The sequence below is a fragment of the Agelaius tricolor genome, unplaced genomic scaffold (genome assembly GCF_023055355.1).
Source record: "Agelaius tricolor isolate 1412-34295 unplaced genomic scaffold, bAgeTri1.0.p SCAF_88, whole genome shotgun sequence".
Taxonomy (NCBI): Eukaryota; Metazoa; Chordata; class Aves; order Passeriformes; family Icteridae; genus Agelaius; species Agelaius tricolor.
The window spans coordinates 63,130-76,962 of NW_027269348.1; the positions used below are offsets into that span (position 1 = coordinate 63,130).

At 56.0% G+C, this 13,833-nt stretch overlaps 1 protein-coding gene and 1 long non-coding RNA gene across 2 annotated transcripts; one reads left to right on the forward strand and one right to left on the reverse strand.

The window, feature by feature from the left end:
* The first annotated feature begins 6,206 nt into the window (after positions 1-6,206).
* UBL5 (ubiquitin like 5) lies at positions 6,207-13,799 on the forward strand. Its single transcript, XM_071418541.1, has 5 exons — positions 6,207-6,303; positions 8,993-9,050; positions 11,343-11,426; positions 12,362-12,399; positions 13,567-13,799. Exons 2-5 carry the CDS (start codon positions 8,995-8,997, stop codon positions 13,608-13,610), a joined length of 222 nt encoding a protein of 73 aa, XP_071274642.1. The 5' UTR covers positions 6,207-6,303; positions 8,993-8,994; the 3' UTR covers positions 13,611-13,799.
* Positions 12,351-13,223, reverse strand: LOC139585697 (uncharacterized). The gene is made up of 3 exons (XR_011677207.1): positions 13,148-13,223; positions 12,617-12,888; positions 12,351-12,570 (listed from the first exon to the last, which is right to left on the reverse strand). It is a non-coding gene; the product is annotated as an uncharacterized lncRNA (long non-coding RNA).
* Positions 13,800-13,833: the final 34 nt, after the last annotated feature.

Genomic DNA, 13,833 nt, shown 5'->3' on the forward strand with positions numbered 1-13,833 from the left:
GGGGGGGGTCCCGAACCCCGGGGTCCCTTTGGGGGGTTTAGGGGGGAATTTGGGAGTCCCGGCCCCAGGGGGGGGTTTAGGGGGGAATTTGGGGACTCCCAGCCCCCACATTTGGGGGGTCACGATTTTGGGGGGCTGACGCTGCCCCCCCAGCCCCCCCCCGTGCCCCCCGGGGCCGTGGCCGCCGTTTCCTTCGGTGCCTTCGTGGTGGGGGCGGCGCTGGCGGGGGGGCTCTGGTTCGTGCACGGCCGGACAGGTGAGGGACCCCCCCCCCAAAATCATCCCCTCAATGTAATCCCCCTCCCCAAATAACCCCCAAAAGACCCCCCCAACAATTTCCCACCCCAAATAATCCCCCTCCCCAAAATATCCCCCTCCCTAAAATCACCCAATCCCCCCAAATACCCCCCAAAATGATCCCCATCCCAAAATAATCCCAATCCCAAAATGATCCCAATCCCAAAATGATCCCCATCCCAATAGAACTCCCCCAAAACAATCCTCACCCCCCAAATAATCCCCCTCCCCACAATAACCCCCCCACAATAACCCCCTCCCCAGAACAATCCCCACCCCTAAAATCCCCCTGAACCCCATCCCTGGGCCCCGCCCCTCCCCCAGACCCCCCAGGGCTGGGACCCCCCCCAAAACTCCCCCTTTGCCCCCCCCCAACCGCCCCAGGACCCCCCCAAATTCACCCCCCCAGGACCCCCCAAATTCACCCCCCCCCAATTCCCCTTTAACCGAGACCCCCTCCAAATCCTCCAAGCCCCCCCCCCCCCCCCAATTTGGGGTGGGACCCCCCCCTCCCCCTCTGATCTCTGCCCCTCCCCCCGCAGCCCCCCGGGCCCCCCCCCGGCCCCAGCGCTGCCCCCCAGCCCGGGAGGGGCCAGGTACTGGGAGCACTGGGAGCACTGGGAATGGGCACTGGGAGCACTGGGAGCACTGGGAGCACTGGGAGCACTGGGAATGGGGACTGGGAGCAATGGGAGCACTGGGGGGGATCTTGGGGGAACTGGGAGGGGATACTGGGGGGAACTGGGAGGGACGTGGGGGTATTGGGGGGTCACTGGAAAGGGATACTGGGAGTACTGGGGGGAGCTGGCCCAGTAACCCAGTGCTGGTTATACTGGGAGTGTCATATGTGACACTGGGAGCACTGGGGGGACAGAGGCCCCCAGCAGTGACAGGACCTGGGGGTTTTGGGGACCCCGTTGGGCCAGCCTGGGGGTGTGGGAGGGGCCAGGTTGGGTCTGTCCCTGTCCTCACTGTCCCTGTCCCTGTCCCTGTCCACACTGTCCCTCTCCCTGTCCCTGTCCCTGTCCACACTGTCCCTCTCCCTGTCCCTGTCCTGTCCCTGTCCCTGTCCCTGTCCTGTCCCTGTTCCTGTCCCTGTCTCTGTCCCTGTCCCTGTCCCTGTCCCTGTCCTCACTGTCCCTGTCCCTGTCCCTGTTCCTGTCCACACTGTCCCTGTCCCTGTCCCTGTCCCTGTCCTGTCCCTGTCCTGTTCCTGTCCCTGTCCTGTCCCTGTCCCTGTCCCTGTCCCTGTCCCTGTCCCTGTCCTCACTGTCTCTGTCCCTGTCCTGTCCCTGTCCCTGTCACTGTCCCTGTCCTCACTGTCCCTGTCCCTATTCCTGTCACTGTCCCTGTCCTCACTGTCCCTGTCCTGTCCCTGTCCCTGTCCTGTCCCTGTCCCTGTCCCCGATCATTGGCAGCTCTGAGCGCTCGCCCTGAGCGATTCCTGCGGGCAAAGGGAATTCCGGCGCTGGGAGATGCCCCCAGCAGCTTCTCCAGCCCCGTGGAGCCATCGCTGCCTGCTCAGGACACCCCAGCAGTGGCTCCAGCAAGGGCAGAGCTGCACCCCGGGGTCATTGCACGGGAGGGAGGAGACAGAAGCAACAAACAGCAAAATTAATTAATTAATCATTAATTAATCAAAAGTTCTGCCAATGTCTGTAACCGATGAGCGCTGACGCCTCCGCTCGTTAAAATGTCCCGATCGTGCAAAGCTTTGCTGAGGGGGGAGAGGGGAGCGGCCCTTGGGGAACCCCCCCATCTTGGGGGAACCCCCACCTTTGGGGAACCCTCCCACCTTTGGGGGACCCCCCACCTTTGGGGAACGCCCCCATCTTGGGGGAACCCTCCCACCTTTGGGGGAACCCCCACCTTTGGGGGAACCCCCACCTTCGGGGAACCCCAACCTTTGGGGGAACCCCCACCTTTAGGGAACCCTCCCACCTTTAGGGAACCCCCCACCTTTGGGGAACCCTCCCACCTTTGGGAAATCCCCCCACCTTTGGGGATTTGGGGAACCCCCCAGCCTTTGTGGGAACCCCCCACCTTTGGGGAGCCCCCCAGCTCCTGCTCCGTGCTGAGAATGAAATCTGCCACTGCCCCTCCTGGAGCTGTGACTCGGCTCCATCCCCATCGCTGCGCTCCGGGGGGCTCAGGGCTCTCTCCAGGCTGGGAGCAGCCAAAGCAGCCCCAGGGTTTGGGGAGAGGAGCGCATCGGGGGCTGCAGGGGGTCCCATGGGGGGCGGCTGGGAGCTTCAGGGGGTCCCACAATAGAAGGCTGGAGGTCCCGGGGTGCCCAGTGAGGAGATCGGGGGGGTGCAGGGTGTGCAGGAGGCTCCCGGTGCAAGCAAACAGCGGCTGCCGAGGGTCCCCGTGCCCGGGAATGGGCGGGTCAGGGGGGTCCCGGTTCATGATGAGGGAGTACGGGGGGGTCCCGGTTCAGGATAGGGGGGTACAGGGGGTCCCGGTTCAGGATAGGGGGATACAGGGGGGTCCCGGTTCAGGATAAGGGGGTACAGGGGGGTCTCGTTCAGGATGAGGGGTACAGGGGGTCCCGTTCAGGATGAGGGGTACAGGGGGTCCTGGCTCAGGATAAGGGGGTACAGGGGGGTCCCGGTTAAGGATAAGGGGGTACAGGGGGTCCCGTTCAGGATGAGGGGTACAGGGGGTCCTGGCTCAGGATAAGGGGGTACAGGGGGGTCCCGGTTAAGGATAAGGGGGTACAGGGGGTCCCGTTCAGGATGAGGGGTACAGGGGGTCCCGTTCAGGATAAGGGGGTGCAGGGGGGTCCCGGTTCATGATGAGAGGGTACAAGGGGGTCTCGTTCAGGATAACGGGGTACAGGGGGGTCCCGGTTCAGGATGAGGGGGTACAGGGGGTCCCCGTTCAGGATGAGGGGGTACAGGGGGTCCCAGTGGCGGAGAAGGGAGGGCAGGGGGGCTCCGTGCCCAGAGGTTCAGGAGGGTCCCCGTGACCGGGAATGGAGAGTTCAGGGGGTCCCGGTGCCGGGGGTCCCTCTGTCCCCTCGCTGCCCCCCAGGAGCCCCCGGAGCGCCCCCAGACCCAGCGCTGGGGCCTCGGCCCCGCCCCGCTCGTGATTGGCGCCGCCGCCGCGCCGCAGCCAATGGCAGCCAGCGATGTTGGTGACGTCACCGGTAGCTGGGCAGATCCCAGAGGCGCCGTTTGGGAGGCGCGAAAGTGACCGAGGGACGCGGCGGGGGCGGGATATCCCAGCGCTCCCAGTGCCACCCAGCGCTCCCAGTTCCACCCAGCGCTCCCAGTTCCACCCAGCGCTCCCAGTTCACTCCCAGTGCTCCCAGTTCCACCCAGTGCTCCCAGTTCACTCCCAGCGCTCCCAGTTCATTCCCAGCGCTCCCAGTTCATTCCCAGCGCTCCCAGTCCCACCCAGCGCTCCCAGTTCACTCCCAGCGCTCCTGTGCAAAACTCCTTCATTACAACTTTCCATGTCCCTGTCCCTGTCCCTGTCCCCATCCCTGTCCCCATTGCCATCCCACAGCTCCAGCTGGTGCCACCATGGTCTGTGCCCTTTTGGGCGGTGGCCTGGAGGTGCCTCTGCTCATCCAGCGCTCCCTGACCTTCATCCGTGACCTTCATCCCAAAATCCATCCCAAATCTCCATCCTCAGCTGTGTCCTCCATCCCTGACCTTCACCCCAAACCTTCATCCCAAACCTTCATCCCAGAATCCATCCCTGCCGTCCATCCCAAACCTTCATCCCAAAATCCATCCTAAACCTTCATCCCAGACCATAATCCCAAACCTTCATCCCTGGCTGTGCCCTCCATCCCAGACCTTCATCACAGACCTTCATCCCAAAATCCATCCCAGACCTTCATCACAGACCTTCATCCCAGAAATTCATCCCCCATCTTCATCCCTCGCTGTGATCTCCACCCTGACCTTCAGCCTGAATCCTCCATCCCTGATCTCCATCCCAAATCTCCATCCCAAAATCCATCCCTGTCCTTCATCCTTGGCTGTGTCCTCCATCCCTGACCTTCATCCTTGACCTCCATCCCAAAATCCATCCCTGACCTCCATCCCAAACCTTCATCCTAAAATCAATCCCTGATTTCCATCCCTGACCTTCATCCCAAAACTTCATCCCTGACCTCCATTCCAAAATCCATCCCTGTCCTTCATCCTCCACCTGCCTCCCAAACTTTCATCCCAAAATCCATCTCTGATCTCCATCCCTGATCTCCATCCCAAACCTTCATCCCAAACCTTCATCCCAGAAATCCATCCCAAATCTCCATCCTCAGCTGTGTCCTCCATCCCAGATCTCCATCCCAAATCTTCATCCCAAAATTCATCCCAAAACCCATCCCAAATCTTCATCCCTGGCTGGGATCTCCACACTGACCTTCAGCCCTGGTTGTGTCCTCCATCCCAAACTTTCATCCCCAAATCCATCCTTGATCTCCATCCCAAACCTTCATCCCAAAAACCCATCCCAAATCTCCTTGCTTGTATCTTCCATCCCAGATCTTCATCCCTGACCTTCACCCCAAAGTTTCACCCCAAAATCCATCCCTGCCCTTCATCCCAAAATCCATCCCTGCCCTTCATCCCAAAATCCATCTCTGACCTTCATCCCAAAACTTCATCCCAGATGTTCACCCCAAACCTTCATCCCAAACTCCATCCCTGCCCTCCCTCCCTGGCTGCAGCTGCTCTGGGAATTCCACCCCAGCTCCTCACAGCCCAGGGTTTCTCCCTGAATCTCCCAAAATCCCCCTCAAATCCCCCCAGATCCCCCCAGTCCCCCTTTGTCCCAGGATTTGGGGGATTTGGGGGAATTTGGGTTGGATTTGGGGGGATTTAGGGGAGATTTGGGGTGGATTTGGGGTGAAAATGGGGGGATTTGGAGGAATTTGGGGGAATCTGGGGTGTTTGGGGGGATTTATGGGGGATTTGGGGTGAATATGGGGGGATTTGAGTTGGATTTGGTGAGATCTGGGGGGATTTGGGGGAGTTTAGGGGGGATTTGGGTTGGATTCGGGGGATTCTGGAGGGGTTATGGGGGGTTTAGGGGGGATTTGAGGGGATTTTGGGTGTGATTTGGGGCAGAATTTCATGGATTTAGGGTGAATATGAGGAGATTTGGAGGAATTTGGGGAAATCTGCGGTGTTCGGGGGGATGTGGGGTGGATTTGGGAGGATTTTGGGGGGATTTGGGGGGACCTGACTTGGATTTGGGGGAGATTTGGGGTGGATTTGGGATGAATATGGGGGATCTGGAGGAATTTGGGGTAATTTGGAGGGGTTTGGGGGGATTTAGGGGGGATTTGGGGTGGATTTAGGGGATTTGAGGTGAATTTGAGGGGATTTGGGGTAGATTTGGAGGGATTGGGGGGATTTGAGGGGTTTAGAGTGGATTTGGAGGAACTTCAGGGAATCTGACGGGGGATTCAGGGCAGATTGGGGGTGGATTTGGGGGATTTTGGTAGGATTTAGGGGGTTCTGCAGGGGATTTGGAGGAATTTGGTTGGTTTGGGAATTTGGGGGGGATTTAGGGCAGTTTTGGGGAATTCTGGGGATGTTTGGTTTGGATTTAGGCAGATTTGGGGTGGATTTGGGGGGATTTAGGGCGGATTTGGGGGTTTTTAGGCGTGTTTGGGGGGATTTAGGGCAGATTTGGGGTGGATTTGGGGGATTTTGGGGGCATTTGGGGTGAAAATTCCCCCGGTGGGGTCGGGATGAGGCTCTGAAGCCGCTTTTGCTCAAACCGAGAAAGAAAAAAAAAAAGAAGAAAAAAAGCGACTTTGGGGGAAAAATTTTAATAAATTTATAAAAGTTACCAATTTATAAACTTTAACACATTTATAAAAGTTATCAATTTATGAACTCCAATAAATTTCCCAGCCGTTCCCCTCAGGCCTGGCCGCCATCTTTGGCCCTGCCCGATGACGTCACTTCCGGCGCGCCTCTCTGACGTCACCCCCGGTTCCGGCGCGGCTGTGGCGGAGCGAGGAGGCCCCGGGAGGTACCGGGGGCGATTTTGGGGGTCCCGGGGGGGATTTTGGGGTCCCGAAGGGGCTCAGGGGGTGCTCGGGGGGTCCGAGAGGGAGCGGGGCCGGTTCTGGGGCGGCCTCGGGGGTCCCGGGGGTGGGACCGGGACTTTTCCCGTTTCGCTGCCTCCGTTACCGACCCCGCTTCCCTTTTCCCCCTTTCCCCCGTTCTTTTCCCTGTTCCCTCTTTTCCTCCTCTTTCCCTCCCGGTTTTTCCCCTTTTCCTCTTTTTTTCTCCTTTTCTCCTCTTTCTCCTTTTCCGTTTTTTCTCCTTTTCCTCCTCCTCCTTCCCTTTTTCTTTCGGTTTCCCTCTTTTCCCCTTTTTTCCCCTTTTTCCCCTTTCTCATTTTCCTTTTCTTCCTTCCCCTTTCTCTTCCCCCTTCTCCCTTTTTTTCCCTTTTCCTTCTGTTTTCCCCTTTTCCTCTTTCTCTTTTCTCCACTCACTTTTCCCCTTTTTTTCTCTTTTCCTCCATTTCCCGTTACCATTTCCTCTTTTCCCGCCTTTTCTCCCTTTTTGCTCTTTTTTCTCCTTTTTCCCATTCCCCCCATTTCCAATTTCCCATTTCTCCTTTTCCCCCCTTTTCCCCATTCCCATCTCCCCTTTTCCCCCTTTTCCCTTCATTTCCATTGCCCCTTTTCCCCTCCTTCTCCCACATTTTCCCCATTTCTATTTTCCCCCCTTTCTTCCCTTTTCCCCCATTTCCCCTTTTTCTCTTTTTCTCCCATTTCCATTTGCCATATTCCCATTTCCCATTTTCCCCCTTTTCCTCCTTTTCCCCCACTTTCCCCCCCATTTCTCATCCTCTTTTCCCTTTTCCCCATTCCCATTTCCCTCCTTTTCCCCATTTCCTTTTTCCCATTTCCCCTTTTCCCTTCTCTTCCCCATATTCCCATTCTCAATTTCCTTTTCCCCTTTTTCTCATTCCCATTTCCCCCATTTCCCCTTTCCCCCCTTTTCCTCCCTTTTTCCCTCATTCTCATTTTCCCTTTTGCCCCTTTTCTCACTTTTATCCCCCTTTATTTCCCCTTTCCCCCATTTCCCCCTTTTCCCCTCATTTTCCCATTTTCTCTCTTTTTGCTCTTTTTTCTCCTTTTCCCCATTTCCATTTCCCCCATTCCCATTTCCCTTTGTCCCCTTTTCCCCCTTTTCCCCCTTTTCCCCTTTTCCCCATTTTCCCCCATTTCCCATATTCCCATTTCCCCTTTTTCCCATTCCCCTTTTCCTCTTTTCCTCTTTTCCTCTTTTCCTCTTTTTCCCCTTTTCCCCCATTTCCCATTTTTCCCCTTTTCCCCCTTTTTCTTCTTTTTTCTCATTTTCCCCATTCCCATTTCCCTTTCCCCCCTTTTCCCCTCATTTCCTTTTCCCCCATTCCCATTCCCTCTTTTCCCTCTACTTTCCCCCTCTTTTTTCCCATATTCCCTTTTTCCCTCATTCCCATTTCCCTCTTTTCTCCCTTTTTTCCCCTTTTCCCCCCTTTTTCCCCATTCCCCATTTCTCCCTTTTTTCCCTGTTTTCCCCCCTTTTTTGCCTTTTCCCCCTTTCCCCTCATTCCTATTTCCCTTCCCCCCTTTCCCCCTTTCTCACCCCTTTTTTCCACATTCCCATTTCCCATATTCCCCATTTCCCCTTCTTCCCCATTTCCCCTTTCCCCCTTTTTCCTCCTTTTCCCCATTCCCATTTCCCTTTTTCCCCTTTTCCTGCATTTTTCCCACTTTTTCCCCCTTTTCCCCCATTTCCCACATTCCCTTTCCCCCATTTCCCCTCATTCCCATTTCCCATCCCCATTTCCTGTTTTTCCCCTTTCTTTCCCATTTTTCTCCTTTTCCCCTCTTTTCCCCCCTTTTCCCCATTTCCTATATTCCCTTTTCCCCCTTTTCCCCTTTTCCCCTTTTTCTTCTTTTTTCTCATTTTTCCCATTCCCCCCATTTCCAATTTCCCATTTCCCTTTTCCTCCATTCCCATTTCCCCCTTTTTTCCCCTTTTTCCCCCTTTTTTCCCCCTTTTTCCCTGTTTTTCCCCATTTTTCCCCTTTTTTCCCCTTTCCCCCTTTTTCCCCTTTTCCCCCCTTTTTTCCCCTTTTCCCCCTTTCCCTATTCCCCTCTTCCCCCTTTATCCTCATTTTCCCATATTCCCATTTCACCTTTTTCCCATTTTCCCCTTTTCCCCCCCTTTTTTCCCCTTCCTCCACATTTTTCCCATTTTCCCCCATTTTCCCCATTTTTCCCCTTTTTTCCCCATTTTCCCCCTTTTCCCTCCCATTTTTTCCCCTTCCCCCCCCCTTTTCCCCCCATTTTTCCCCTTTTCCCCATTTTTTCCCCTTTTTCCCCCTTTTCCCCCATTTCCCCTTTCCCCCTTTTTTCCCATTTTCCCCCTTTTCCATTTCCCATCCCCATTTCACCCTTTTCCCCTCTTTTTTCCCCTTTTTCCCCCTTTTTCCCATATTCCCCACTTTCCCCATTTCCCCTTTTTCCTCCTTTTCCCCATTCCCATTTCCCTTTTTCCCCTTTTTCCCCATTTTCCCCTTTTCCCCCCATTTTTTCCCCTTTCCCCCCCCCCCATTTCCCCCCATTTTTTCCCATTTTTCCCCCCATTTTTCCCCTTTTCCCCCCATTTTTTCCCCATTTTTCCCATTTTTTCCCCATTTTCCCCCATTCTGTTCCCAGCCATGATCGAGGTCGTCTGCAACGACCGCCTGGGCAAGAAGGTCCGGGTGAAATGCAAATATCCCAGCTGGAAAACCTGGGGGATTTGGGGGGATTTGGGGGATTTAGGGGGGCATTTGGGGTTTGGGGAAGGTTCTGGGGGGATTTGGGGGGATTTTGGGGGGATTTGGGGAGGTTTTGAGGAGGTTTTGGGGCATTTAGGGAGGATTTTGGGGGATTTTAGGGGCATTCTGGGGGGATTTGGGGGGGATTTGGGGAATTTGGGAGGGATTTTAGGGGCGTTCTGTGGGGTTTGGGGAAGGTTCTGGGGGGATTTGGGGGCATTTTGGGGGGATTTGGGGAGGTTTTGGGGCATTTAGGGAGGGAGGATTTTGGGGGGATTTAGGGGCCTTCTGGGGGGGTTTGGGGTTTGGGGAAGGTTCTGGGGGAATTTTGGGGGATTTTGGGGGGATTTGGGGCATTTAGGGGGGATTTTAGGGGCGTTCTGAGGGGGTTTGGGGTTTGGGGGAGGTTTTGGGGGGATTTGGGGGCATTTTGGGGGGACTTGGGGCATTTAGGGAGGATTTAGGGGCGTTCTGGGGGGTGTGGGGAAGTTCTGGGGGGATTTGGGGAGGTTTTGGGGAGATTTTGGGGCATTTAGGGAGGATTTAGGGGGGATTTTAGGGGTGTTCTGGGGGGATTTGGGGGGGATTTGGGGAGGATTTAGGGGGGATTTTAGGGGCGTTCTGAGGGGATTTGGGGTTTGGGGAAGGTTCTGGGGGAATTTTGGGGGATTTTGGGGGGATTTTGGGGGGATTTGGGGCATTTAGGGAGGATTTAGGGGCGTACTGGGGGGTGTGGGGAAGTTCTGGGGGGATTTGGGGAGGTTTTGGGGAGATTTTGGGGCATTTAGGGGGGATTTTAGGGGCGTTCTGAGGGGATTTGGGGTTTGGGGAAGGTTCTGGGGGATTTTGGGGGGATTTGGGGGATTTAGGGAGGATTTTGGGGGGATTTTAGGGGCGTTCTGAGGGGGTTTGGGGAAGGTTCTGGGGGATTTGGGGAGGTTCTGGGGAGGTTTTGGGGCATTTAGGGAGGATTTTAGGGGTGTTCTGGGGGGATTTGGGGTTTGGGGAAGGTTCTGGGGGGATTTGGGGGCATTTTGGGGGGATTTGGGGAGGTTTTGGGGCATTTAGGGAGGATTTAGGGGGGATTTTAGGGGCGTTCTGAGGCGGTTTGGGGAAGGTTCTGGGGAGATTTGGGGAGGTTTTGGGGCATTTAGGGAGGATTTAGGGGGGATTTTAGGGGTGTTCTGGGGGGGATTTGGGGTTTGGGGAAGGTTTTGGGGGGATTTGGGGGCATTTTGGGGGGATTTGGGGCATTTAGGGAGGATTTTAGGGGCATTCTGGGGGGATTTGGGGTTTGGGAGAGGTTCTGGAGTGTTTTTGGAGGATTTTGGGGTGGTTTTGGGGTTGTTTTGAGGTTGTTTTGGGGCAGGTTTTGGGGTGGTTTTAGGGTGTTTGGGCGCAGGTTTTGGGGTGGTTTGGGTGTGGTTTTGGGGTCTGTTTGGGGTGGTTTTGGAGGATCTTGGAGTTTTGGGGTTGTTTTGAGGTTGTTTTAGAGGATTTTGGGGTGGTTTGGGGGAGGGTTTGTGGTTGTTTTGGGGCAGTTTTGGAGGATTTTGGGAGTTGTTTTGGGGCAGATTTTGGGGTTGTTTCGGGGTATTTTGGAGTTGTTTTGGGGGCAGTTTTGGAGGATTTTGGGGTTATTTTGGGGCGCTTTTGGGATGGTTTTGGGGCAGGTTTTGGGGTGGTTTTGAAGGATTTTGGGGCAGGTTTTGGGGTGTTTTGGGTGTGTTTTTGGGGTCTGTTTGGGGTGGGTTTTGGAGGATTTTGGGGTTGTTTTGACGTTGTTTTAGAGGATTTTGGGGTGGTTTTGGGGCAGGGTTTGTGGTTGTTTTGGGGCAGTTTTGGGATGGTTTTAGAAGATTTGGGGGCAGGTTTGGAGGATTTTGGGAGTTGTTTTGGGGCAGGTTTTGGGGGCAGTTTTGGAGGATTTTGGGAGTTGTTTTGGGGCAGGTTTTGGGGGCAGTTTTGGGGTATTTTGGAGTTGTTTTGAGGCGGTTTTGGGGGCAGTTTTGGAATATTTTGGGGCGATTTTGGGGGCAGTTTTAGAGGATTTTGGGGTTATTTTGGGGTGGTTTTGGGGGCAGTTTCAGAGGATTTTGGGAGTTGTTTTGGGGTATTTTGGGGTTATTTTGGGGCGGTTTGGGGGTTATTTTGGGGCGGTTTTGGGGTTATTTTGGGGTGGTTTTGGGGTTCTTTTGGGGCGGTTTTGGGGTCCCTCTGCCCCCTTTTCCTTGACGGCGGGGCAGCCCCGAGGATTCCATCCGGGACCTGAAGAAGCTGATAGCGGCACAGACCGGCACCCGCTGGGACAAGATCGTGCTCAAAAAATGGTCTGGGGGGCATGGGGGGCATTGGGGGCACCTGGGGGGCATTGGGGGCACCTGGGGGGCATCTGGGGGGAATTGGGGGGCATGGGGGGGCATGGGAGGGTATCTGGGGAGCATTGGGGGCACCTGGGGGGCATTGGGGGCATCTGGGGGGGCATTGAGGGCACGTGGGGGGGCACCTGGGGGGCATTGGGGGGGGCATTGGGGGCACCTGGGGGGGCATTGGGGGCATCTGGGGGGGCATCTGGGGGGGTTTTGGGGGCATCTGGGGGGGATTGAGGGCACCTGGGGAAGCATTTGGGGCACCTGAGGGGGCACTGGGGGCACCTGGGGGGCATTGGGGGCACCTGGGGGGCATTGGGGGCATCTGGGGGGGGGCATGGGAGGGTATCTGGGGGGGCATTGGGGGCACCTGGGGGGCATTGGGGGCATCTGGGGGGCATTGGGGGCACCTGGGGGTTTTTGGGGAGGGGTTTGAGGGCCTCTAGGGGGACACCCCAGGGATTTTGGGGGGCACCTGAGGGGTTTGGGGGGCACTTGGGGGGGTTCTCAGAGGGCACCTGAGGGGTTTGGGAACACCTGGGGCGTTTTAGGGTTTTGGGGAGGGGTTTGGGGGGAGCCTGAAGGGTTTGGGGACCTCTTGGGGGGCACCTGAGGGGTTTGGGGCCACCTGAGGGGTTTGGGGGGAATCTAGGGGGGCACTTGGGGGGTTTGGGGGAGGGTCTGAGGGGTCGGGAGAGCTTTGGGGGAACCCCAGGGGCTTTTGGGGGCTCTAAGGGGGCATTTGGGGGGCACCTGAGGGGTTTGGGGGGCTCATGGGGGCTCTAGTGGGGATTTTGGGGGGTCAGGAGGGAGTCCCAGGGTTTTGGGGGTTCATGGGGGGGGGGTGCTCCCTGCTCTGGGGTTTTGGGGAGGGGGTGACGCCTCCCCCCCCCCAGGTACACGATCTTCAAAGACCACGTCACACTTGGGGACTGTATCCACCAAAACCTGACCCCAAAAACCTGACCCCAAACCCCCCAGCACCCCAAAAACCCAAGCCCAGAATCAAAAAAACCTGACCCCAAAAACCTGACCCTAAACCCCACAGAACCCCAAAAATCTGACCCCAAAACCCCACAGAACCCTAAAACCCCGACCCCAAAACCTGACCCTAAAATCCCCACAGAACCCCAAAAACCCGACCATAAAACCCCCCAGAACCCCAAAAACCTGACCCCAAAACCTGACCCTAAAACCCCCCAGAACCCCAAAAACCTGACCCCAGAACCCAAAAACCACCCAGAGCCCCTCCCCAAAACCCTTCAATCCCAAAACCCCAACCCCAAACACCCCAAAAAACCCCAGATCCTCTTCCCAAAATCCTTTAACCCCAAAAATCTGACCCAAAAGCCCCCAGAACCCCTCCCCAAAATCCTCCAACCCCAACCACCTCCAGAACCACAAAAGCCCCAGAACTCCAAAACTCCCCAGAAACTCTCCCCAAAACCCTTCAACCCCAAAACCCTTCAACCCCAAAACCCTTCAACCCCAAAACCCTTCAACCCCAAAACCCCAGCCTTAAACACCCCAAAACCCCCCAGAACCCCAAAAACCCCAGAGCTCCTCCCCAAAACCCTTCAACCTCAAAACCCCAACCCCAAACACCAAAAAAAACCCCAAATCCTCCAACCCCAAACACCTCCAGAACCCCAAAAGCCCCAGAACTCCAAAACCCCCCAAACCCTCCCAGAGACTCTCCCCAAAACCCTTCAACCCCAAAACCCCAACCCAAAACACCCCAAAAACCCCCAGAACCCCTCCCCAAAACCCTTCAACCCCAAACACCCCCAAAACCCTTCAACCCCAAAATCCCCCAGAATCCTTCCCCAAAGTCTTTAACCCCAAAACTCCTCAAAAACCCCTCAAAATCCTCCAACCCCAAAAACCCCCCAAAATCCTCCAACCCCAACCCAAAACACCCCAAAAACCCCCCAGAAACTCTTCCCAAAATCCTTTAACCCCAAAACTCCCAAAATCCTTTAACCCCAAAACCCTTCAACCCCAAACACCCCAAAACCCCCCCAGAAACTCCCCCAACCCCAAACCCTCCCACCCCACCCCCCAAAAACCCCAAATTTGTTTTCCCTGACGGCGCCTCCAGATGAGATCCACGACGGGATGAACCTGGAGCTCTACTACCAATAGGGCCCCACCAGTAAAACCCAGTACAAACCAGTACAAACCAGTATAACCCAGTACAGACCAGTCCGGACCAGTGCAGCCAGCCCAGTGCTCCCAGTACCTCCCAGTATATCCCAGTTCCCTCTCCCATTTTCCCCCATTTCCGGCCCGGCCCCGTTTGTTGATCAATAAAGGCGATTTTGGGGCCTCCGAGCGATGTTTGGGATTTTTCTGACCATACCCTGGG